Raw genomic sequence first — 26,850 nt, forward strand, 5'->3', positions numbered from 1 at the left:
GTGGGTGTGTGTGAGAGTGTGTATTTAAAAATATGCCCCAAAGTTATTTACGTCCACTCGGGGACGATGACGGTCAGCGCCCCTAGCGGTCAACCGAGGCAATCGTGCGCGGTTAAGGCGCGCAGCGGCGATCTAGGAAGTGAACTGAGCCAGAGCGAATTTTTCCCACGACAACAGCAAACAAAAAATAAGAAGAAATTTCGAAGATTTTTACAGAGAGAGAGAGAGAGAAAGAGAGAGAGAGAGAGAGAGTAATAGCGAGAGAGACTTATTGAGAGATAATGAGAGAAATCTCCTCCCCATGGTGCATCTCATTCGCACCACACTGGGAAATCTCGGGTGGGAAAACTCGCAGGTAGCCAGGGGGAAACCCGCCCCTTGCCCACATTTGGGGAACTTGTTCTTGGGGCGAACTGGGGCGAAATATTCGCCTGCAATGACAAAACGAATGCGTAATGTGGTCCGCCAGTGCCATCTTGCGGCAATGGTGGCGAAGCTTGGAATAAACCTCTTGACGGTTTTTTTTAACAGCCCCTATCATCAACGGAACGGTGGCACAATGTGGCACAGTGGCAAAGCAGTGGCAGCGTGTTCATACCTACCTTCGCATTTCAGCCCCTGGCGAAAGAAGCCGTACAGCAGCGAGCCGCAGTGGTCGCAAAAGGTCGGCGACATAAAGGTGTAAACTCTAAAGCGATGCGGTAAGTCTATTTTGAACCGTTCCCTTAAATACTGTAAAGTGGAAAAAAAGATAGCTTGGTGTGAGCATGGGACAACAGCAAACACTACAGCTGCCATGGCCATACTTACAATTGTACTTTCGGAATTAAAACTAGATTCGGAGCAGGTTCCAAGCAACTTATCGTGACACTTCTTGTGTACCGCGGTTTGACACGCTATGGAGGAGAGGAATAAAGCATCATTAGTAGTACATAGAGCTGAGATGGAAATGAGGCAGCATTTTGGGCGGTTCCGGGGTTCTGCTGTCATCTTTTTCGGCTGGCTTACTCTCCATTGTTTTGCGGTCATAAATCTTTTGGCTCAGATTGTGTAGTTTCGACAGATTGCATGTTTGGACAGTACAATGGATGTATTGGGACGTTTGGGTGGGTTTTTGTTTGGCAGTGCGTGATTTGTAGTGCTGTATTGTCTGTATCGTTGTCTAACAGTTTCATTATTTACAGTCGTTTGCTAGCTGTTGCTTCCAAGACACCAATGATTGACAGTGTGTAGTACCGTTTGCCAGCAAAGGTATCACATTTTGACAGTGTGGATCAACTTTCGTTTACCTGCAACTCTTCGTTTTTGGATTCTTGGTGCAAATTAGGTCTTAGCCGGCAAGTGAGCAAGTCTGTGAGTATACCCATCACTAGGAGAATCAGTTAAAAGGCTTCATCTGGGGCCTTCAAAATTAGTTTAAAAATCTTATTATAATAATTACTGTTGCGTAGATCATTCATAGTGCTACTTAGGTTAACGTGACTATCTTAATAAATATTAATTGAAATAAAACTAGTTTACAAACAAATATATTGTTAGGATAGGAGATCGTTCACTACGAGTAAACTACGAGTTTATTAGATCGCGTGAAAATTATCGTGAAAATAAACGTGAAATATTGTTATATGATGACATAACATCTCACAATTTTCGGTGATAAATAGACGAAACTGAATTTAAAAGAAAAAATGATTTTTGGTGATTAATAAGTGGAGCCTCAGGGACACAAGTTAACAAAGTAAGCGACAACGACTCTATATAATCTGGGAAGACGTAAAACATGTCACAAATTTTCGGTGACAAATATATGAAATTTAATTTGAAAGAAAAATGGAAATTTCTAGTGACTAATAATTCTAACCTCAGAGACACAAGTTGACAAAGTTAACGGCAACGACTCTGTATAAACGATCCTGAACGAGTCATCATCTATACATGGTCAAAGCAGATCCCGTCATGATAAATCTGTGTCTGTATGATGTATGTTTGTCAGTTCGTTCATTTATGTTCTTTCGTCCTGTGAACGCACATTAGAAAGCCACACTTACTCTTACACTGGTAGCCCTGCTTGCCGAAGCCCCACAGGAACTCCTTGCAGAATGCGCAGAAGGTTGGCTGGCGGAAGAACTTGGCGACGAACTTGTGCCCATTGATCTCGTGCGTTCTGCAAGAGAAATATCTTGTTCTAATGACCGGAGAACGACACCAAACAACAACAGAACAGATCAATTGGTAGGGCCTAGGCCACTGCACGGAAGCATGGAACCGGGATCTGATTCCTGCTTCTGAGCCCCTGGACATCTCCCTTCCCGTTTTGGCAAACACGTACCTTTGATGTTTGATGGCACCACGGCGCTTGGTAATGTCCCGAGCTTTGGTCTTCTGGACGAACTGTTGCTGCTGCTGTTGCTGCTGCTGCTGCTGTTGTATAGATTGTGATTGTTGCTGTTGCTGCTGCTGTTGCTGCGCTGTTTGGCTGCCGGCGCTAGAGCCGAGCGGAAGAAGCGGTGCGACGGTTGCCACTGAGGAGGAGGAGGACGTGCGCACCAGCGGCTGGTGCTCGCTGTACGCCGAGTAGTAGCTCGATGCGGACGACGAGGAGGTCGACGAGAGGACAGACTGGAGCGAGAGCTGCTGCTGGTCGCGCGACAGGTACGGCCGCTGGGACTGATTGCGGCCGCGCGATTGCTGTAAAAGGAAAGCAAGAGTTAGTGCCCACTGTACGGCGGGTTTGCGAGACGGCTGTCTGGTGCTTACCTCCTGCGCGTTGCTGCGGGAGCCGCGCACGTTCCGCTGGCTGTTACTCTGCCCATTGCCTGCACGCCGCCGGCCGTGGGCACCGGTGAAGATCATCCTGGGGCCGAAGGAAGCGCGTGTCGAAACGAAAGCGGGTGCCCTCTCCGTCAAAACACTACTACGGGCCGGGGGACGGATTGACAAGGGTTCGTCGGTCCGGCCGCACCGCACAACACAATCACACACGGCTGGCGGCTTGTCGCCGCAGCCCAACTCCAAGTCCAAGAGCTTCCGTCACCAGCAGTCGGCGGCAGTTTCATACGGCGGGCCATTTTCCCGCAGGTAGCCGCATGGCGCGGGATTGCTGATAGTGTGAACGATGTGTGGTGTGTGTGGGATTTTTGTATGGTTTTCCACTGCACTTGTTTCTGTCAACTGTTCGGCACACTGCACTGACACTATTTACACTGCTAAACACAATTATCTGTCTTTGGCATTATATCTGATTTGTTATCTGTTTTTTTTTAAGAGGCGAGAGAAAACTGTGAATCGTTAGTGATGCTTTGTCGGTTTAGATTCCGATATGCCCCTGCGTAAGTCTACGCATTCTATGGCACACACGAACAGCCAGTTTGATTGCGTAAATTGTTTGAAAAGAGGTTTGTTTTTTATTGGAACATGTTTTATAATTTGATACATTTTCAATAAAGTTTAAGTGAACTTTTGGGAATGATTTAAAACGTCTGCTTCAAAACAGAACATACACTACTGGTTTACACATTTGACTTTAGCGCAAAAAAAGAAGATCAGATTCCCATTGGACTTTTGACTGGAAAAACTTCATTTATTTTATATATTTTTTGCTTAGTTTCAGATACGAATATGACCATCTCTTATAAAAGATAACTAGATTGTGACAATTCAGATCCTGGTAAATCCAAGATCCATACCATTGTTGCACCAATAACCTAAGCCACGTGCCATGTGTCTATCGAGAAGGGATTAAAATCCTGTTCATAAACAAATCAACACCGTATTAAAACATCAGCCTGCAACTCATAGCTTCCAAACCGGTTAACCATTCACGCAAACCCCACCTCGACTCAATATTTGTGGCTGTATAATTGAATATAATGTCCCAGGTTTGAAAATAAAAAAAAAACGTGTGTGACATTAATTGCAAATTATGTAAACACGTCGTAACTGTCAATAATGTTTTCACTATAAATTCAGGCGCCACCTTGCGAGGCTTATGAGCGAGAAACGCGAAAAAATCCTCGTAACGTGCTTCGTATGGGGTTGGTGAACACTCTTGTGCTCATGCCGTGCATGTATTAAGGTGATTTTAAATTGCCCATTAATTTCGTACGCTTTCGATGAGCTCAGGTGTGCATGGCTCGATGAAAATGATAAAAGAAGCAAAACGAAATCGTAAAACGATATATCGAAAACATGGGCCAGTGGGTTTATTGTTGCTGTTGAAACACCGAAACACCGTCGAGACTGGTTTCAACGCCCATGGTAACCGCTTTTTGGCCCGTTACGTTGCTGGTTCCAAAAGTGGGCATGAATTTATATTGAACAAAAAACAGAAATCAAAAACCACCCATTCATGTGCAGCCTGCATTACCTTCTTTCATTCACGTGTTATGAATGAAACAAACTGGTTTGGAGTTATGTTACCACGATAGGGGTAAAGCGCCCTGGAACACCAAACACATCAATTGGAACTATAAAAACATTCTTCCTCTGCATTATAACGTAATTTCGTTTAATTTGTACGCACTCGCCTTCCCAAACAATTGATGTGTATTGATTGCTGAAGAAAAAAGTTTGCGAACTGGCTAATAATTTGCTGACCAATTGTTTTTTCGTTTACCATTTCACTGGTCATTCTGTTTTCTGTTTCTGTTATTTGTATCACAGCGGTGAGCTGCACCGATTCCCCGATGGCTTCACAACCATTGTGCAATTCTAGGGGCTTGGTGGGCACTGTAGTAAATTAAAATGATTGCAGCATGTTTTTCACGCTTTTGCTTTGCAACTTTATTCGCGCATTCGCTTCGAGCGTGCAATGTTCCAATGAACGTAACGTGCTGCAGGACTATTGCACCTAAAACGCTTCAATACCTAGAACGTTGCGGCTTTTGCCTGTTCTGATCGTGGGTGGTACAGCCGGCATCCGTGGTCTAGGCATCCGTTCCAGATGATCGGTGCATTTTCGTGCCTTCGGATTCCGCGGTTGCAATAAAACTTTGTGCATCAATCCCGCGCTAGAACGTTGTCGCTCCAGGTGGCGGTGGTTTGTGCTATGCGTTGCAGACTGAAGTCTGACACGGGGGAAAGCTGATAGCGAAACTAATTTCGCAATGCAACCCCACATGCCAACCGGTGGCGAATTAACACGAAGAGAGGTCCTAAGCGGTCACACAAATGAAGGCTTTTCTGAAGTGTCGAGCGAGAAGATGCACGAGGAATTCCAGAGAAGCAAATTTACTTGCGAGCGGGCGCTGAATTCCAATGGTGCAGATGCGCAGCCTGGTGCAATTATGATGAGATGGAAGCATGAAAGAAGTAAAAGTAGCTATACCTGAGGTGCTGATACATAACAACAAGAAGAACACGAGCAAAATTAATAAAATTAACCACAAGCATCCGCGAACCGAACCGACTCCGTGCCGTTTCCAGCGATCGGTCGATTGTTGAGCTGCATCTCTGTTGAGCCCATGTCGAGGAATTATTAGGCCTCATAAATCGATCCAACAAATATACTCTCGCAGTTGATGCTGCTCTGCAGACGGGGATTCAGTATTATTGCACATGCTTGTTGTTGGCTAGCAGCACGGTTAAAATTAAACGCTGTGTCATAAAATTCGTCGGACCTTGGATCAACCGACAAGAAATCAGGTCCAACAAGAATGGTCAAACCGATTGGAGCAAAAGTTTGATAAACCTTACGCTGGATATGCTGAGTTAAGCAGAAAAGAGCAGAAACACTACAAACAAAAACAAAATAAACCCGTATTGATTCGATGAGGCTTCAAAACAACCGACATCCGAAAAAAAAAATCGTAATTCAAATTGAATTTGGGGCGTTCTGTCTAATGATATAGGTTCGGCAAAACTAAACACTGTGGATGCCTACCAATATAAATTGCTCTCACAACCAACACACGCACACTTGCACCTTTTTCGGGGGTTTAAGATCAAACGGAGCCACCAGACTGGCAAACCACCGGGCACACACGGGTCACCCAGGACAAGGTGAAAAAAACGGAAACAACCGCGCCCAACCTGGTTGTGTTTCGACCGACCTAGTGGATCTAACTGCAGCAGCTACACTGACAGGACATCATCTTTTATGCCGGGAATGTAACCGCGTCCAAGGTCACGACGCATAGTGAGATTGTGTTAGGGTTTTCGGCCGTGTAAGGTTTGTTTATCCATTCCGCAATGACAGAGAGTGGGAAAGGGGAAAAGATTAGCGTTGCGAGTTAATCCGAGTGCGCGCGCGCGCTTCCGAACCGTGCTGGATGCACCGAATGCATTCGGCGAAGGGAATTTTAAGTGGCTCTATCGAACACTATCGCGGTTCCTGGGTTCGGTGGATGAAAACTGGCTGCACAAAAGACCCTCTCGAGGCGGGACGAGATGACGGACGGCTGCAGCAAACGGTCGTAAAAGTCAAACGTGTTTCTCGCGCACAGTCCATTGCGGTTTGCACAAAATCATGGTGGAGGGACATTTCGATTGATTTAGTGAAGGGAACATTCCAGGAATATTTTTGGACAAGAACGAAAAAAAGCAACACAAACTTTTACCGCATCGGTCTCTATTGCGTTGAATCCTTGGAAACGTTCAATTTGCATGAGAAACACCGCCGAGGGACTAGTAGCGTTGAAACGGGTGCTAGGAGGCCTTTCGTTTCCGTTTTGGGGTCCGTGAATCACTGGCAACAGGAGACAAATTTGCTATGGTTTCCTTCTTTGAAGCATTCGACCTGAGTTTATGGCCGTTCTGGGATTGATGCATCACAAGTTGGCGAAGTAACCTGTTGCTGTCACGTGAAGGCTCATTCTTTTCCCATAAGGGAAATTCTAGACGAACGCTTCGTAGAAATTTGCTTGGAGATTAACGATGCCTTATGTAGGCATGCGGGCATGCGGGCATTTTGGTGATGTAATGTGGTGATGACGAAACATATCGGCTTAATTTTTTTTGCATACTATTCATCAGCATGCAAAAGTAAAAGTAAAGAATATTTGTTTAGAATTTGGTTTCCTTCTTGTTATGTTGCGCTTAGCTTGGTGATTTATTGTGGATTGTGGATGTGGATTTGCGAGACATTTCGTTATGGTGGATGTCAGATTGTTTGTTCCGCCTTTATGCCTAATAAATAAGCCGGCAAAGGATGTTATTTTTGCTACATCTATTTCGTGAGCACCTCACCAACCGAAGCAATAAACCAAATCTTTCACAGCACCAAGATATTAAGCAGCGTGAGCTATTGACCTAGATTAAGGTTTCTGATGCTACCACACAATCGATCTGAATCTTTCTATCGTTATGTTCCTAATGTAGCTCATTGCTTCACGTATGTCCTTGATGGATGAATAGTCAAAATTGAATTACAAGATAGGTCGCTAACCGGTAAAAATATGCAATCCACACCAAAAATGTCTGACAATTTAGAGCAGCAAATGTGAAATGCAATTAAAACTTGCGCTCAGCCGTTTCGGTGAAAATTGGATCCTCAAATTGGTGTGCAAAAACAGCATTTGAGTCTCACAGAACTAGAATACTGGTAATGAGATTTGGTCCAGACGGTGTCCAGGCACGATTGCCGTAGGCCATATTTTAAATGCGGACGCCAGGACGACATCAGGGATGCTCGGAAGCCTCGGGCGTACATGGTACAGTTTTTTTTTGGGTTGGAGTCATCATCCATAATATTATTTTTGAAATGAGCAAAATTGCGCCCGTCCGCCCGCCCGCATGCAGGAGCAAACTCTTGGCAGCACGCACCGTAGGATTTTGAAGTTTACCTCTAAACCCTAGGAGAACGCTCATCATCGCCGGCTACCCGTTTACAGAAGTGAGCATTGAAGGCGGTGTATAATGAAATGCCGTCCTGAATAAAAAAAACCTTAATAACTTCTGAAATAACTTCGATTTTGTTACACGCCTCATCCGCAGATCCTGCTTCAATGGTTGCGTTGCTCGATGCCCCTGGAGCAGCTCGTGTATCCGTTTCGTTAGCTTGTGTGTCCGTTTCGTTAGGAACCACCCAAAAAGCAAATGAGCAAGTTTATGTTTTCATGTTTTTTGATTTATGTGCGGATAATTATGGGCACATAAAACGGCGAGAATCTCCGTCGCGAAGAGGTTTCCGTTTATGGCGCAAGCATGACATGCCCGTGCTCCAAAAAATGATTTCGTATTCACAATTGCATTATATTTAAGGAATAATGAGACGAAAAAAATGTGAAGCATTTATTTAAGCATCTACAACGAATCTTTGTCGGTTTCCATTCAAGGGTCTGCATCAATGGAGAATTTGCTGCCTCCATGGCCACCCATGGCAGTCCCACGTTATTAGCGAGTTTTTACCAAGCAATGTTTTTTATTTACCATAATGAAGGTTCAGTAATATGCAGTCACAGTTTCAGAAAAACTGGTTCATTAGGCATACTAATTTCGGGTGTTTAAAACAGCGCCACGAGCGGAAAAAGTTATTTCAAAAATATGTTGGAGCGCTCTTTATACAAGTATCTTTTATCCAGCATTCCGTACATCCGGACTGTTGAGAAATGATAGTTGAATACAAAGGTGATATGTGGTGCTGAGTAGGATATTTATAAAAAAAACCTTATCAGAGCACATTGCCTGAACAAAAAAAAAAAAACACAAAATTCATAGCAAAACCTAAATATTGTCACTATCGACACATACAATTCAAAAAACCTGACAATTGTTTCCCAAAATAGAGTGCATTTTTTAAATAACTTTAAGCATTTGTGATAACAATAACACACTTGATCCCTAAATCCGTGTTATTCGAATGTCCGGCTGAACTCGTTTCCCTATCAGTCTGGATAAACGGCGTTATTAAATAATCCGTAATTGCACGGGGGACTTCAACATACACTTATTCAGAACATTTATCTGAGGTAAAATTGTTCAAAACTCCACACAGCTTCGGGTCTAAGTCTGAACTCTCAACGGAACTAGAACGGATATTAGTTTATTTATTTATTTATTTCTACAAATGTCCGCCTCGAGGGCTTAACAATGTTTCTTAATTACTAAGGAAAGGATAAGGATGAGGAAGAATGAAGACGAAAACGGAAGAGGGATAAAGGAGTGTTAAAATCGAACAAATGATAGTATGAATTAAATGCAATCTGAGCTTTAAGGAATTGGTTATTTTGCCCATATCGAGTTAGCCGGGTGGGAATATAGAGAGGTGGCCTATTGCGAAGATGGCGGGAAGGGGCATAAAAGGAAATGGCAGATAAGAGATAAGGAACATCAAGCTCATTAAGGATGACGCTGGCAATGAAACAAGCTTGCAAGTGCGAGTGGCGAGTTTTTATTGAGTAAAGACCCAATAGTCAACAACGATGTGGATAAGACGGGATTACTGCATTATCATGACCTGAAAGAAAACGCCTCGTGGCAAGTCGAGTAAAGTTGCGTTGAACACCTTCCAATCTAGCAATATCCTGCACATTATTGGGGGACCAAACTACACAAGCGTAATAGAAAATGGGGCGTACCCAGCAACAATAGAGAGACTTGAGACACACGGAATCGTGGATAAAATGAGACAAACGGGTAATAAGGCCCAAAGTACGGTAAGCTTTACTTGTGACAAAGTCGATATGGTCTATGAACGTAAGCTTTTCATCCAACCAGACGCCAAGATGTTCTGATACTGATTCCGAATCAATATCGTTGCTAGATACTGATGCCTAACCCTGCATTAGTCGTGGAACATGTTTCACATTTCAATCTAGGGGTGCTGTGTTTATGCTCTCGGGGAACAGATTTGACATTTTGCTTTTAAGCAAGAGCTTTTCATGAAAAAATCTCAAGTTAAAGGATGCTGCAATGCTGGAAAATTACGACAATAGTTGTTTTGGTGTTGTTGCCTGCGCTTTGCAAATGGTTCATTTGTGTTGAAATCGGCTATTTTCTTTTTTTTTCTGTTTGAAAATTGGTTATAGTACTTTAAATAAATCGACCCAAACAATTTTTAAACTTGCCAGATAAAATATTTATGCTCTAGAAAAAAATAAAATAAAATCAATCAATCCTGTATGATGGCTCCTATAGTTTTATTTCCGAGCAACACTATTACTAACCGAGAAAACCTTGGAATATGCAGAAGTTACTTAAGTTTCCGTAAAACGGTAAAAGTAGTATAACTCAGTCTCATATATATATAGTCAGACACGTATGTATATGTACCAGCAATGATTTTTTTTCTATTTTTCGTAAAGACGGCCTGTTGTACAGTATTACTTGCCGCTGTAATTAAAATAAAAGCTTTTTATTTTAATTTACTTGAATCTCAATTATTTACTCAAATCGTGTCCTTGATTAAAAGGATTACAAGGAATTATCGTCGCATTATTCACGGTGAAAAAAATAAAAATTAAAATATCATTTCTTTTGGTGTACGGTAAACCATATTCTGATAAATAGCTAATGAAAGATAGCAAAAAAAACGAAATTTCACTTTCTCGCAAGGTCTAAAGCGACCTTTAGAGACGATTCCACCTCTCTAGTAAAGTTTCTCTCTTTTCACCCGGTGCAATACGTTTTGCTGAGAGCTGCTGAGCCCAATTACGCAGTAGGAGAGCGAAAAAAGCCTGCGATCGAAATCGATTGCGGCAGCGCCCGAAGTAGAAGGAAAGCGCGTATCTCGAATTTACAAGTAAGCCGAGTTTCGCGGGTATCAGTCAAAATATATCTAAATTTCATGCAATTTTGCTTGGCCTAGTGAGTTTAAGGCACTAACCAATTATGCGATATAGTTCTGACTCAAGATTACAAATTTATTCCTTTTATTTTTAAAACATCTCAAAAGTGGAATTTATGTTACATTTTACAACTGATCAGCCAAATCTGTACAATTTGCCCGGAGAATTTGCCAGTTGATTCGTTATGTTCTCCGAAACCCAAAGGAAAAGAGAAACAGATAGATATTACGCTCGTTGAATGCGTAATCGCAACTTCCTCGAAACTCTCTCTCACACACACACACACACACACACACAAAACGGCAGAGGAGAGCAGAATGAGTCTGCGTCCACACGTGTGGTCCAAAACAGCCGAAGTCATACAAAATCATGTAAAAGCTTTACTAGTCGCGACTAGTCTGAGCCTTTGCGTTCTGGCGTCCACCCGACGTTTACCGAGCTGAACCAAACTGGTAGCAGCATTTGTACTGCTTACCTGCCGTATGCCGATGTGATACTGAGCGAGACGCATAGACAACGCATCTAGAGGACATGTGTAGCCGTGAGGAATGTTTTCTGTGTTTCTTTTGCCTTGATCCATGCATACTTTTCGGGTACGTTCGCAGTATAATCCTATCCCTCTTATGTTAGTGGTGAAGATATAATCGTACGTTATCGGCTCTCCATTCGGGCATGGGCATGGGCGCCGTCTGTACGCGGGTGACGAGGCAGTACGAGCTACGGATATTTGCAACGTGCTTTGCGGTTCTACGAGGGAGCTCACTTTGTATCCAGTCGTTCAGCCGTGCGCACCACAAGGACAGACAGAAGGAGCATTGCGAGAGTAAACATACGGAAAGCAAAACAACCATGGACGAGGATCGCGATGAAACGGAGTCCACATCGTCCGACTTTGTATCGACCAACCGGTGGAGCTATCGGTTGCTGAAACTGCATGCCGTGGACTGGGTGGCCAAGACGAATCGGGCGCTTTTGCGGCTCCCGCCAGGACGCTACGTGAGGTACCACCAGAGGCTACTGAATCGGTTTGCGTCTGAGCTGCGCACGGTAGCCGACTACCGGATAGTGGAAATAATGCAGATGATTGACAGCATAATGTGCTGCATCATGATGCGGATCTGCTCCCTGGCAAGAAAGAAACGGCGGGCTAAGAGGCTGGCGGAACAGCAACAGTAGAGCAGTGGCAGAGCGGGGCAGTACAACGAGCGTTTACTGCTTGCCGGAAGTATCCGAGTTAAAATGCGAATAAAAAAGATAATTTTTGTTAATATATAAATCGGGTTTGGTGTATTTTGTTATCTTGCATATTAAACGAATGGTTTGAGAAAGTACTCGTTGTAAAGTGGATAGATAAGCGTCACACTTAGGCGTTATCCATCAATTACGTAACACAAAAATAGTTAATTTCCGACCCCCTCTCTACATAGTGTAACGAGCTTTAACGTTGGAAGAAACCCCCCTCCCCCAAATAACGTAACAGATGTACCCCAATAGCAATAGCTCCAATAGCTTAGTTTTTTGAAAAAATCTTTTTTGGAATTTTTTCTTGTTTTTATTTTGCTCTAGTATATTCACAAACTTTAATTGAATAAAAAAATACATTATATTTCATATAAACAAAAGTTGCCCCATGCAGCAATAAAATTCTAAAATATTCTTATAATCGGATCCTCAGCACGGTTTGCAATGTTCTTGCATCACCATTATAAGACACGTATTTTATCCAGCCATCTTGCTGATCCTTCATAAATATGTCCATCTTTCCAGAAATGTTTCTTTGGGTTTAAATATTGTACCATCATCAAACTGATTATTCTATGTCACATAACATGTGATATTTAATATGTTACGCATGTCTTACAAATTACGAACAAAATCGGTAATGTTTTCAGAAGTTTCGGCAGCATTTTCGATGTATTTATTGTAACGAATTGGGTTTGTAAGGAGTTGGATTAGTATAACACCAGTCTACAGTATTACAGCTGATGCTCGTGCCATTTGCTTCCAATCACGAGTCGTCATTTGCGAATCACATGATACTATGTTATCGTCAAATGCCTGCCTGTACAATCAAACAAATCAAACATTTTATTTAAAAATTAACAAATAAATAAACAAATAAAAGTTAAACTCCCCCTATCCCCCATGTAACAAATCGTAAGGTTTAAAGACACCCCCTCCCTCGGCTTAACACTACTATCAATGATTTTATCGGCCCGGCTGCTCTCAGCGTTCTCTGTGATCTGTGCTGGGTCGGTTGCTCTCAGTGCTCTTTGCGATCCGGCCTAGATCGCTCGACATTCTACTCTCTTTGCTTTAAACAAATCATCCAGGTTCAATATGAACCTGGTTTTCTTAGTGTTTTTTTTTCGATCCGATATAGAAAGTCAATTTCTTCTATTTTGCTAATCGCCAAAATTTAAAAAGACAATCCTGCGCTAGCGGTAAGCACAATGCATGAATTGCTTCACTTCTGCCATATGCATCTTATAAGTATTGGAGCTTCATTTGGACTGGACTGTGGTATTCGATGAGCTGCAATGTGAGGTATTCAATGAGCTGCTTCGTTACGCATGCATCTTCAACGAACTCACTTGAATTTTAGGATATTAGGTGCTATCTGCTTCTATTAAGAACTATCAATTAAATCAGTGTAGTTTAATCCATACTGATTTTAACAGGCCGATGAAACTTGTTGGCTTGTTTAGTTTGCATCAGAATTGTATAAGTGTAGTAAAAAATCTGATTTATTTTTTTATACTATTAAATTATTATTGACAGTGCTGCAAAATGTCATGAGCATCACGAGATGTTCACTAACAAAAACAATGAACATCCATGATAGCTTGATGCTCATTTCTGATACTCAATGAAAGTGCGTCATGACATGCCGAATACGACATGCAAGTGGTTCAGTCAACTGCGATACTCTGACTAACAAGCTAAGCTTAATGCCGCCGCATGTTTTTTTTTGGGCTGTGAACAGTGCTGTCTGGTGGTACAGTCGTCAACTCGAACGACTTAACAACATGCCCGTCACGGGTTCAAGCCCCTCGAATAGACCGTGGCCCCATACGTAGGACTGACTATTCTGCTATGGTAACAATAAGCCACTAAAAGCCAAGCCCATTTCACTAGTGGGGGTACAAGCAGGCCTTGACCGACAACGGTTGTTGTGCCATTAAAAAAAAAAGTCATGCCATAGTGACTGACCAAGCATTAGTCGCAAAAACGTTACGAAGCATGCATTGGCCATACCAATCGTTCTGAGTATCACCTCGGATTATTGACAATTGAGTACATGACGCTGACATGGATTTTGTTTTTGTCAGATTTTTTTTGTCAGAGGTTTTGTTTTTTTGTCAGAGGTTAAAACAGTGCAGTAGTCCTCTAGCAACAATATTTTCGAGAAGCGCAGTGAAAGTGAGTCGAGCGTCGAGCAGAATGCCGCAAGATTGCGAAACGTATCAGTGTGCTATTGACGCCTAAGTCAATTATGTGACTCGAGTGTTTGAGAAAAAGTATCAAAAATGCTGGTTTTCTATTATGATCCTTGTTTGATTACTCGATTTGTCTTTGGTTTGATATATCTAAGTGAACGAAGGTCATTAGCATTACATGACTCAAACGGAGACCGATTTTTGTCCAACAGTTTTCCGACAGGTTAAAGTGCCGATTATGTGACTCAATCGCTTGAGAAAAAGTATCAAAAATGCTCATTTTCTATTATGATCCGTGTTAGAGCACTCAATTTGTCTCTGGTTTGATATATCGTACTGAACGAAAGTCATTTGCATTACCTGGCTCAAACGTAGACCGTTTTTTGTCCAACAGCTTTCCGTCAGGTTAAAGCTTCGGAAATCGTTTTGTTTTACGGTTTAACTACTAAATACATGCAATACGCTTGGTTTAAAAATATGTAATTACATTCAAAAGGGATTTTTTGTAATTATTTACTTAAAAAGGATGGAAATAACAAAATGCACACAAAAATGGGAAAAGTATCAAAAACGCTACTTTGCATGACATTGCCAAAAATATTTTAAGAACAATGATACGCCACACGTATAAATAATTATAAATTGGTACGATACTTCCTGCGTTCCGCGATGCAGTTTGTTTCAACTAACAAAGCCATTTGAGATCGATATGGCAGCAATGTCTCGAGTCAACGAAAGAAGTCTCTAACAAGCTTGTATAATACCGATTTTGTTTCAGTTCGTGTAGCGCGGTTTTGTTTGATACTTTTCCGTTTGAATTAGATAATCGACACTTAAATCTACGGAAATAGTTTTGTTTTGCGGTTTAAATACTAAATACATATATTTAAACCACACGACTTGCATGTAATTACAATCAGAAGGGATTTTTTTGTAATTATTTACTGGAAGAAGGGTTAGAATAACAAAATGCACAAAAATTATGGAATCATAACAAAAGCGCTACTTTCAACGAGTCAACGAAAGAAGTCTCTAACAAGCTTGTATAATACCGATTTCGTTTCAGTTCGTGTAGCGCGGTTTTGTTTGACGCTTTTCTGTGTGAATCAGATAATCGACACTTTTGTCTCTGTTTGATGTTTGAAGCTGACGCGGCAGCGAATTCTATGGAAGGACCTAAAACGGCATTTATCTTTACAGAGCATCATTCCATCAGCGCCACACCGTGACGTAAACAAATTCAGTGCACATTGGAGATGTTTACAGTCCTTAGCTAATTTTATCGCTGCGAACGGCATTTCCATCGGTTAGCATCCTTCGTTGGCGATCGGGCCTCATTGTCTGTCCACAATGCAATTTCCAATCGTCTGCATCGAGGGCGTTGCTGCCTCCATGGCCACCCAGGTTATTATTTAGATTTAGAGGGGCGGAAAAAATGACTGCAGACATTCGGCGGACAAATATAGCATCTCGGGAACAGGATGGAGCCAGGAAGCAACAACACTTAAGCGCATTACCCCTTTATTTGCACAGCGAAGACTGAAGAGGCAGGAGCACAATTTAATTGTTTCCGGAGCTCTAACACTTCAACAGAATGGATCATCGTTACATGGCCAAAAGACCGGATCGTACACCGAGCACCAGCAGCAGTGCGTCATGGAACATTTCTGGTCGACCTCAAAAACCGAACCGTTTGCAAGCGATCACCATACGGTCGATTGTAACAAAAAACCGCCTCCCGGATGGTTGCACTTCCAACTGGTACGCCATAAAATTGTCACGGAGGTCTCTATTGTAGCACGGGACCGGGCGGATGTTTAAATGTTTACAAACATTCGGCTGCACCGGCTTGGGCCAATCCAACGCACAACAACCCCAAAGGCGAGCACCGTGTGTACCATTGCCGCAAGCCGCTCAGGGCGGACGGGGTTTTTTTATTAATTCGCTAATTTTAATCACCCAAACCAACCATACGGCGGAAGGGCCTACATTCCTACTGCAAGTGTTTTGCTATCGTGCGAGCGTAAATCATCATCAGAAATGCTGGCCACCGGCCGGGCCACAGCGCTGCAAAGGGATAGTTGTTTGCCACTCCGATCCTTCCGATCGCTTCGCGGCGTTCGGCGGCCACATCGTCGCGGGGTCGTAAAGTGCATCGTTCTGCGCGCTGCAGCAGAAACACGACCGGGCCAAGGAACGCAAAGATGAAACGTGCAATAATTCTGCAGCCGTTCTTTCCCCCTCGCAAAGCCGATGCGCAACAAATGCGATCACGACCGCGGCCGCGCGTCAATGACGGATGCCCGTCACGCGGTAAACCGCGATTTAATGCTCAACTTCCATTTGGCATCCACGCTGTGGGGAAACAGTGCGGCCGTCCAGCAGCACTTTCTTTCCTGCCGCGTGCACTCCCGGCAAGAAGATGGGTTTGGATGATTCTGAGCGGCCCTAGGGCGAGATTTGATTGCGGGCTGTAAAGCGATACTAATAAATAGCGTTTCATCTCGCAATTCCATGTCTTCCCGCCGTGCGCGCGCGATCGCTCGATCAGCAACCTAGCCGAATATGGGCATGTCGGATCAACGCGCACGGAGCAGAAGCTATCGAGTTTTGCATCTGTTTCGGTTGCGATGCGGCTTTTATGACTGCCCCGAAAGATGGTGTTCGACGTGTTTGGGGTCGACATGGAGACAAACATGGTACGACATGGTACCGAGATTATGCCGAGAAGCTTCGATAAACCGGACCTTTAGCCTTGATGCCTTGCCACAAAACATTTAGCTTCCCGGAAAGTAAGGGTGAACGCGTTCTTCGATGCGAGAAATTCTCGGAACGCGTTTGGCTTTTGTCACACCATGTAGCATGCTTTTGCGTGGTATCGTTTTTTTTGAAGAAGGAAGTGTTGAGTTGCTTCCTTCTGTACTTTTTTTTTCATCCTTCCTGTATCGCAACTCAGCATGTTGGCAGTACAGTACAGCAGTACAGTAGCTCCTTTTTGCTAGGCACGGATGCGATGTGGGGAGCCGTTCTGGGTGGCCAGCGGCAAGCCAGCTACGTAGCAACAGCGATGGTGTCGCTCCAAACATGCCTGTGTCACCAGAAACCCGTTTCCTGTCCCAAAATCGCTAACAGCAAGACAGAGGCAGTTATCGTCACTAGAGACCCCACATTTCTCTCTACCCATTCCCTTCCCACCGTCCCCTTCTTCACTGGGAGAAAAATACTTGCTCAAAAAGACCGCACACAAACTGTCTGTGGTGAGGACGCATATGCCACAATTGTCATTTAGGTTTACAAAAACAGAAATAGGAGTAAACTACAAAGAAAATAAAGTGAAATCCAAGGATAAGATAAGGAATGCACGGAACCGGTTTTGCGAAAGGCTTGGAAGATGTTTCCCCATGCCATATTTAGCCTTGACCGGTGTTGCTCGTTCAGGCTTGAGACACCGGAGTTGAGTTTTGAGTTTTGGGTTTTTGCGTTGTATCGTTTTGAATTATTTTGAACAACGACGTTTACTCGCTTAGCCTGCGTAGACCTTTGCCCGCTGGCAAATTCTGGAGCCGCAATTTATGGACAGTACATCCTACAGCGACACCGCTCGACACGGCCTACTGTCCCCCCCCCCCCCCGGGGGGGAGACACATGCAAAACCATCATATGAACTGCACTGCATTTTTATTATTATTGCACCCCAAAAATTAACATCGGACGTGTTCGCGAAAGTGCAGCGATGCTATGGGTTCCAAAAACAAAAATCTGCTGCAACGTAATCCGAGGTGAGGCTGGGGCGCATCAAGGATGCAATACGGATGGACGGTTGAAAAGAGACGTGTGCAAATCAGCGCAAAATATGCGATGCGTTTCTGCTTTTGGTTGTGCGGAGGGGGAAGGGACATGGTTATGGTTTATGGTGCACGGGGAACCATGTATTGGCCATGCTGATTGCCATCGAAAATTCGCGATGAGGCGCTGCCTCGTTATAAAAGGTATAATCGTTATTAATCATTATAGATCCAGCCAAAGATGCACAAAAAGACATGCCAAATAAGGAGCTATAACTTGCATTTTGGAACTCCTCTTGGAATGGCGCTCATTTTAAAAGACTTTTTCTGACTGAAATTGCCGTTTTGCTAATCCACAGAATGATGGCTTCAGTACATGGATAAATTAATTATTATCCAAAAATATTAGACAAGCAGAAGTGAAAAATATATTTTAGCCCGAAGAGTCACGTACCGCAAGTTTGAGTTGATGGACATCAACCTACCAATGTTTTGTGGCCATTTGGATCGTAGAAAAAAAGGGGAAAGGGAGAGTGACATCGGGGCACAAAAGAGGCGAATGAGCTAGACCTTAAAGTCTCTATAAAAATAGAAGAAGGAAAGAAAGATTGGGGCACAACAATCCTTCGTTTTGTTTCTCGGCGTTGTTTCTCGAGAGGCATTTGTGCAAAGCAATTCAGTTGAAAGGAAAAACACCAAAGAAAAAAAGCAGTCACTGATAGTTATTTACAGCACCATTCAGAGCTCAACCGCTGTTGTTATGCTGTGGTGGAATTATAACCGAATTTAAACGAACGATCCTAGCTGATCGCTCTGAACTCGAAACCTTGGCGAAAGATGGATTGGAAACGAAAATTTCGTAGAATAGTTTAATTAACCGAAACAGAATCAATTAAGGAATAGAATATCAAAATTAGAAAACTTGCTCTATTTAAAATACATCATTTTTCAAGATTTTTGTCAAGGCGTCGATACCATAGACCGGAATGAGCTATGAAACATCTTGCAGCGGTACCATTTGCCTGGGAAGTTGATCCGGCTGTTAGAGGCCACCATGAACAGGGTGCAGTGCATGCTGAGAGTATCGAACTTGACGTCGGAATCGTTCGAATTTCACAGAGGTCTGCGGCAAGGTGATGGACGCTCCTGTCTGCTCTTCAACATCGCCCTGAAAGATGTCATTGGAGGCGCGGTGCTAGACAACGACATCCGTGGCACGATCCTCTACCGGACTCTCCAATTTCTTGTCCTTGCGAATGACATCGACATCATCGGCAGAACAACAGCGAAAGTGTGCGAGGCGTACACCCGTCGCAAATACGAAGCAGCATGAATTGGATTAAAAATGCGACGAAGACGAAGTACCTGCCTGCCGGACACCTAGACCATCTGGGAAGCAGTGTATTAGTTGACGGCGACAATCTCTAGGTAGTAAGGGAGCTTTGCTATCTCGGGACGGTCGTTACTTGTGACAACGACATCAGCAGCGAAATTTGAAGATACATTTTGCAGGGAAATACATCAAGCCCGCACGAAACGTGAGATATATTGTTAATTGATTCGCCCGGTGGTCTTGTCTTGTACACAAATCTTGAACCATTCGAACCAAGGCTGGGTCAGGTGAAGCGAGACCTGTCGGAGATCGGGTGTCTACATGGATGGGAGGCTACAGTCAGGGACCGAGCATCCTAGAGAATAATAGTTCATGTCACTATGACGTGCTCCAGCTTGAGCAGGCCAACAAGAGAAAGAGAAAGATTTTTGTTTGGCTGTCACCTTTGCCGACTAGTACTTGAAGCCCAGGGAAGTTTGCTGGGAATGCACCAATTACATGAAAATGTATTACCGGGTTTATTTAGTTAACATTTTAACACTTTGACCCCCTGTTTGACGTCACGGTTTTTCGAGAGATAACGTGGCGCATGGCAAGAGAGCGATGAGAGGGACTTATCACTCTCTTGTTTCATTAATCCCTCTTTCGTTCTAAAGAGTATCACTGAGCGTCAGATACAAATCTGAGCGATGAGCAAAGCTGTCATTAGACGCGGCGCTTGTGTCAAGACATACTAAAAGCTTCAAAAACAATAAATTCAAAAATTATCATTATCATCATTATCATACTACATCCAATGCCATCATTATCATACTACATCCATCCATACTGCGGTGACTCATCATCATCACTTGGCGCTCGATGTTTAGTGTCAGCTGGAATGGAACGGATGGATCGGTGCGTGTGTATGTGGCGCAAAACGCTTATAGCAATAGCCGCAAAAACTAAAAACAATACAGATGTGCAATAGCGAACCAAGACACGAAAAAATAAGTTAAAGAGAAAAAAAGCTGTATGTTTTGTGCAAATCAGCTTCGCAAGAGCCGCTTTTTGTCATGCTCAATTGATTATTTTCTTCACACATTACGCTTCAAACACATTGCTCTGGGTGGCCATTGCAAACATTCGAACGGCACCCGTAAGCTACACGCAATAACAGGATTTTCTTCCACTTTTCCGAAACAAGAGGGCAGTGCGAATTGGTTCGATAACAATCAATGAATAAATGATTAAAACTTTCGGTATATAAAGAAAAAGCAAACCGGCTTGCCCATATCGTGTCGCATAAATTAACAGAAATTAAATGCAACGATGCTACCGCAGCTACCGTTCCTCTGCAAACACGTTTTGGTAGAACTACGGTCTATTTCTTTGCGGTTCCGAGAGCCATAAAGTGGCACATTCACAGCATGGATTTTTTACGTGCTTGCTCAGACCAGTTAGTTAAATTGTGCTTAATTGAAATAAAATATTTTAATTCATTAATATCGAGACACACACACTAACACAGCCATGGTTCATGGTTCTTTGCTGCAGCGAATAAAGTTACAGACAGGCCTATCCATTTATGCAACCGAATGTGATCAAAGCGTGCAATTGTTGTTGACAAAAATTGCAACGACTCTAATCTTCTAGCATCGTTCCTTCGGCAAGCCTAGTAATTGGATACATTTTAAAAAAATACTTTTCTCCCTTCTGGGGATTGTTGTCCGTTGTCCCATCCTCTTCGAAATAGGTCCTCGAAGGCATCATCAAACGGAAATGCCTAAAAAAGCGATCCCTTTGGAATCTTTGGGGTCTTTGAAGGATTGCAACAAAAAAAAAGCACTCTAACCGAAAAACGAAAAATAACCCACGTTGTGCTTTTGGAAGAAGCTAAAATAACAAAGTTTATGTGCGCTACGTCCTCTAAGAGGTTTCTTCCCTTCTACCAACCGAACGAAAGGCTTTGCCTGAAAAAAGTTTGGCTGCCGCCAAATGCTGTTTAAAACGATCCTTTATTTTAGCAATTAAATCTCATAATTTATGACGACAATTCCTGAGAATATCAAATGCTCTGGTTCTTCGTTGGCTCGTTTCTCATGCTGCAAAAATGACCCAAACAGCATCAGACGTCCTAAATCTGATTTTAGGAATATAAGAGCTTCTGTGAAACGATTTCATCTCTTTGAAAGATTTAGAAAAAAAAACTTCAGTTGCCATACCAAAATGTCGGTGTCGTCTAGACGTTAGACCTGCCGATTGGTAAAAAATCTGAACGTTACCTCCATCAAATGCGGTTTGCTGGAAAGTTTAAGGAGAGGGGGGGGGCTTGCATTATCATTAAAATACGGTAGTAATAAAAAAAACCGCTGCCGGGAGGCTCTAAAGCCTAGCTTTACCTTTTCGAATGACCCAAAACAATAGAACACAAAAACAAAAAAAAAAAGGCTGAGATCGTCTTCAGTTCGTATATTGTTTTGCATTAAATTTAGCACGAAAAGCTTTACGCGCATTCCAACGATCTGATTGTTTGCAAAAAATACACACTCCCACATTATTAAATATCCCCATGATTCGCAACGGAATGCATCGATGTTAGTTCGGTGGCTTATCTTCAAGGACACTCCATCCACGTACGCTGCTGGCTATCGGTGGAACCATAGAGTAATCATCGTTTAGCTTGTACGATCTGCCCCTTGTCTATAGTTAATACTGTTCATGGCCGTTTATGAGCCTGGCAATAAACATGCAATTTCTGTATCATGAGTTCCAGCTCCGGTTGTTCGTTACGTTACGTGGCGGGTTCACAGCGAACGCCCGGGAGTTGAAGGTGGTTCCTTTTTCAATTATGAACCAAAGCAGAGCATCCTTATCCTTGAGAAGCAACCCGTTGGCATAAAAGTTACAGCATGCAGGCTGGCTAGCGTGGGCCATAAAACACCGCAGGCGGCACACAAGCAAACCTCACAACAGGATCGGTCGGAGGGATGATGGTTTGAAACGGATCTTGCATCGGAGAGCCTGATTTTTATGATTGTGCTTATTGTGAATAAAAAATTATTCAAATCAATCGAATCAAAATTTACGAAAACCCTGATCGTGGAATCCTTCCTATCGCTGTTTACACCAGGGCGTTGAACTTACAGTTCAAGTTACAAATGGGAAGAAAATAAATGTTTCGCGTAATGTATGCACAACATTGCTATGAGATAAGATAAGCTTTGAGATAGTGTAAGGATATAATCCATTGCTGTAATAGAATTGATAGGAAAAACATATATATATATATATATATATATATATATATATATATATATATATATATATATATATATATATATATATATATATATATACAAAAAAACAGTGACAGCCTCGATTGTAGGTTCCTAGCAGAGATAGCTACGAACCACACTATGTTTTGCAAAAGCCTTAACCGTGGGGGCTAGAGTTACCGGGGATTAAACGAAGGACCATGGCCACAAGCATACCTCACAACAGAGTCGGTGAAAAGGGGGTGGTGGTTTATTACATGCCTTCTGCAAAGAACATCGGCTACGGAGCACCGTGTGACCGATGATGGGACACACGGACATCTTGCATCCCCAGCCACGGTTTGGCCGACAAAGCCTGACCGCCTGAAGTGTTCCATGGTGGAGGTAAACGTGTTTCGTTTCGTTGCTTGACAAAAGGGTGACAGAAAATCAATGCATAAATTAAATTTGCGCCGGTGGTGTCCACACATCGGCTTCACGACCATTATTATTTTTTATTATTATTACTATACTGCAATTTATGCCACACTCGGTGGATGCCTTTTGTTATCGCGTTTGTGGCACGGAGACTGTCTTGGACACAGAAATGGCACCGAATGGAAGCGGTCCGGCGCGAGCGAGACGTATGCACAGCAAGGAACGGCCGTCGAGTAGAAAAAAGTTTGCGAATCCGCACACTAGAGTTCGGGTGGGTCATAAATCTTCCCTTCACTTGTCGCGGCTTAGATCCTCAAAGCTGACCGGATCGGATGGGATGAAATGCTGGGGCTTCGACGAGAACGACGCGTCGCAACAATCAAACGCATTGGCCTGCCGTGAACCTTGGCTTTTTCTAGGCTCGATTCGGTCCGGCCCTCCCTTTTGAGAGATTGCTGTCTTTGTGTTTGTGCGTAAGCTGCTGAGCTGCAGGATTACCGCGGCTTGGGGCTGCAACTCGGAGATTGCGTGGCAAATCAAGCATCGTCCGTCTGAAAGTGCACAGTGCAGAATTTTGCAGGACAATGACATTTTATGGATTGGCACAACGCTTTTGGAAAGGAAACAACAACAAGCACATCAATTACTCACAAGAGCTCTCCCGTTACTACTTCTTCTCTATGTGAACAACATTTCATATGTGCTTACTCCATGACAGCATTTTAATGTACACTGCTAATCTGCAGAATTTTCTTGCAGTGAGTAGTGATAGGAACTTTGATATTTTACAGAACCCTGCAGATTTGCTTGGGGATTAGTTATTTGTGCCTAAAAAATATGCTGTGGATTAATCAACCCATTTGAGGTGACCGATCAAACACACATATACTATACCCGGGCTTCCAATGCAAGGTGCTAATAAGACCCGTGTTCTAGACGTGTACTACTAGACAAAAATAATCAATGCGTGACCACTACGATGATATGATAAGTAGCCAATAGGACGGTTGGATTGGTACGTACAATGACGAGCGAGTTTTAATGAATTTGGAAATGCTCTTGCCAAACTCATGCCCCACCAAGAAGGTGTTCGACAGCGATCCCCAGCCCGGCAAAATGCACAGGGGAGCATAGCGAACTCGATGGCTGGATCAGGTGAAGTGAGACCTGTTGGAGATTTGGTGTCTGCATGGATGGGAGGCTGCAGTCAAGGACCGAGCGTCCTCAATAAAAATTGTTGAGCGGGTCCTGTTACTACGACGTTTTTTATCGTGAGTAGACTAACAAGTGTGTGTGAGAGAGAGGGAACAAATTTCATAGATTGTAGAACAATCCCTAACATTCCCGTTAGTATATCATGTATGACAATATTTTATATGGATTTAGAACATATGAAACTAATTCATTCAAGCTTATGCGTTGAGTGTTTCTTTTGTAAATTAGACCCTGTTCTGGGTTGTCCATGACGTTCCGTCGAAATCGATAAGGTATTAAACATGCCAAACTCGGTTTTGGTAGGTACTGCTTAAATTACCACGCGCTAGCAAAAGAAATGGGTTTTTGCTAGCAAATATCATCAGATGCATCATTACCGCAGAAGACATTATACAGCATTTGATATCACTCATATTAATAACCCTACTACGGAGAATAACTCACACATAATTGAAGACCTTACCCTCGTCGGAAGGTTACGTGGAAGCTATTTTAGCTAATAAGATCGGTGATATCATCGCACATAGCACAATGCACTCACCGATGTTTATATAAACAAAATGACTGTTTTAGAAGGAAAGGCAATAAATTCCAAGCACACCATTAAAACCAGTCTTGAACATCCAACATGGGTGTAACATATCTAAAGCGATAAATTCCATAGATTGCTAGATCTGAGGTTTTCTTTGTTCAGAGGTTGTTTGTTCTCAACGGAGCTCCTGATTTGAATAAAACAAGACGAAAAAATATTTAGTTTAATTGCCATAATTCATAGCGCCTTTGCTGTGCATCATGTTTAAACAAAACAGGCTTGAATGGAAATTATTCATCATTCCTTGAATAGTTCAAATCGTGAATAGTCCCTGATACTCAAGACTGTTTTTTTTCGGCTATATGGATACAACAATCAACTCACAACTCACTGATATACAGGCCAATGATTAGCTATGGTAGATCTAGGCCACTTATGGTTATTACGCTAAGTAAGAAGCTTAGGGATAACATTTTTGGAATAATTTTTGAACTCCTCGAATCGTAATTAATGCTAACCCTTGTGAAACCAGTTTAATAAGCTATAAAATAAATGAGTTACAAAACGCCTTAGACGCATTTCTCTCTTGAAGTCACTATGATTGGAGTTATTGTTTCTCTCTCGATTCTTCTTTACAACCTTACTCATTTGGTCTTTGCCTTTTCTTCATCTGGATGGCGTTAAAATACGGAATAAAGGGATACTCTTTGTGCGCTTCACAATTGTGCAGCAAAAGTAAAGGAGAAGGAAGAAAAAAAAAAGGTGATTAAAAACGCTCCTCGGACTGTGGTTAAAATTCTTCTCGTATCCAGCGTTTTCGCCCTATAAAAGTGTCCAAGTGGTGAAGGGGCGGGTAAGATTTATGGCTGGAAGGTGTCGGGTTTCGCTCGCTTCTGGCTGCGCCATTTCTATCGAACTGTCCTGTCCCGGGTTGCGTCAATCCGGTCCGATTGTTGCAATCAAAACCTAACCGAAAACCCACAACTAGCCGGCCGAAACAAACGCTTCCAGTGCGGGTGGATGCGTGTTAGGATCGTAAAATATGGCCCGGGACTGCCACTGGGTGCTCGTAACGGGTGCAGCCCAGTAGCGGGCAAAGTCGATTGCGCGTGACGTGTGACATGCGTTTCACATTTCGGGCCAGAGTCAATTTCACGTTTCAACCGAGCTGGCAGTGAAATTTACATGCCCAGCCCTTTGCTGTAATTGATTTTCATTCCTCACAATGGCTCTATTTGTTGTTGCTGCCGTTCGGGCACACACTGGAACTCGGTCACACGAAGTGCGAACGGTCCCCAGGCGCTGGGAACTATTTGTTTATTATTTTTGGCTAGCTTATAAATTAAACAATTTTCCCGGCTCTCAAAGCCACGATTGAGAAACATAAAATCATGCAGTGTTGAAGCAAAGCAAAACTTTTCTCTTCCTACCCAGGCACCGATGATTGGCTATGGAACCGTTACCGGCACTCGAAGGCACATAAAAAAAAGGTTGGAAATAAGTTATAATCACGCTGTATTCCCGTGTCCGTGTGCGCGTTCTTAATCTCTTCATTTTCTCCACCGACAACTTCATGCAGTGTCGTAGAACGTTCAGTGCCGTAATAAAACCAATTATGAATGGGGCGATACATGCCGTACAGCCCGCGAAGTTGTGTTGAGATTCCAGTTTCTAGCCGGGATGCCTGCAGACGGAATAGAAGTGTCATCGCACGCCTGTTAGTGAAGCTATAACGGCCGATTAGCTACAGCCACAGTAGTAACGGATTCATACAGATGTACCGGGAAGCGTGAGAGCAGGAGAAAGGTGGCTCATAAAACATGTGTTCGGTCGATCATCTTCAGGGCACAAGGGAAGCTGCCGGTGCTGCCAGCCCGGCGAGCCGAGCAGCAAGAACAGCAATAAAGGCAAACAGGCTTAGCGACCGGGTCGGGCATTAAATGTCATCGAACAACGATAGGGGCAGTCAAAACACATGTTTGACGGACCTACCGCAAAATCAAACACGAATGTGAACCCCTGCGCTGGATCAGGATGGACTCGGAAGGTGAAGGTGTTTGAAGGTGAAGCAAAATCCAAAATATCCATTGCTCTTTTGAAATCGCAGTAAAAACAAAAAATAAATAAATAAATAAAAAAACCACATC

The 26,850-nt window shown here is 43.1% G+C and overlaps 2 protein-coding genes across 3 annotated transcripts in view; one reads left to right on the forward strand and one right to left on the reverse strand.

Annotated features, from left to right (window-relative positions):
* Positions 1–26,850, forward strand: part of LOC120959902 (rho-associated protein kinase 1) — a 212,346-nt gene that overhangs the window by 159,364 nt on the left and 26,132 nt on the right. The window contains exon 13 of one of the 2 annotated variants that reach the window (XR_007452255.1): positions 229–247. The exons of the other annotated variant lie outside the window; for it this stretch is intronic. The gene's annotated coding sequence lies outside the window, so the exon portion shown is untranslated. Of the gene's footprint in view, positions 1–228; positions 248–26,850 lie in introns of those variants that run through there. 2 annotated transcript variants of the gene reach the window in all.
* LOC120948794 (putative protein kinase C delta type homolog) overlaps positions 1–26,850 on the reverse strand; it is a 50,950-nt gene that overhangs the window by 14,023 nt on the left and 10,077 nt on the right. The window contains exons 2-6 of the mRNA XM_040365517.2: positions 2,758–3,250; positions 2,330–2,688; positions 2,049–2,164; positions 811–896; positions 603–732 (exon numbers count right to left, since the gene is read on the reverse strand). Of these exons, the coding sequence (XP_040221451.2) occupies positions 603–732; positions 811–896; positions 2,049–2,164; positions 2,330–2,688; positions 2,758–2,853 (787 nt within the window). The 5' untranslated portion in view covers positions 2,854–3,250. The remainder of the gene's footprint in view (positions 1–602; positions 733–810; positions 897–2,048; positions 2,165–2,329; positions 2,689–2,757; positions 3,251–26,850) is intronic.

This window comes from Anopheles coluzzii, chromosome X (assembly GCF_943734685.1).
Source record: "Anopheles coluzzii chromosome X, AcolN3, whole genome shotgun sequence".
NCBI classification, from domain to species: Eukaryota; Metazoa; Arthropoda; class Insecta; order Diptera; family Culicidae; genus Anopheles; species Anopheles coluzzii.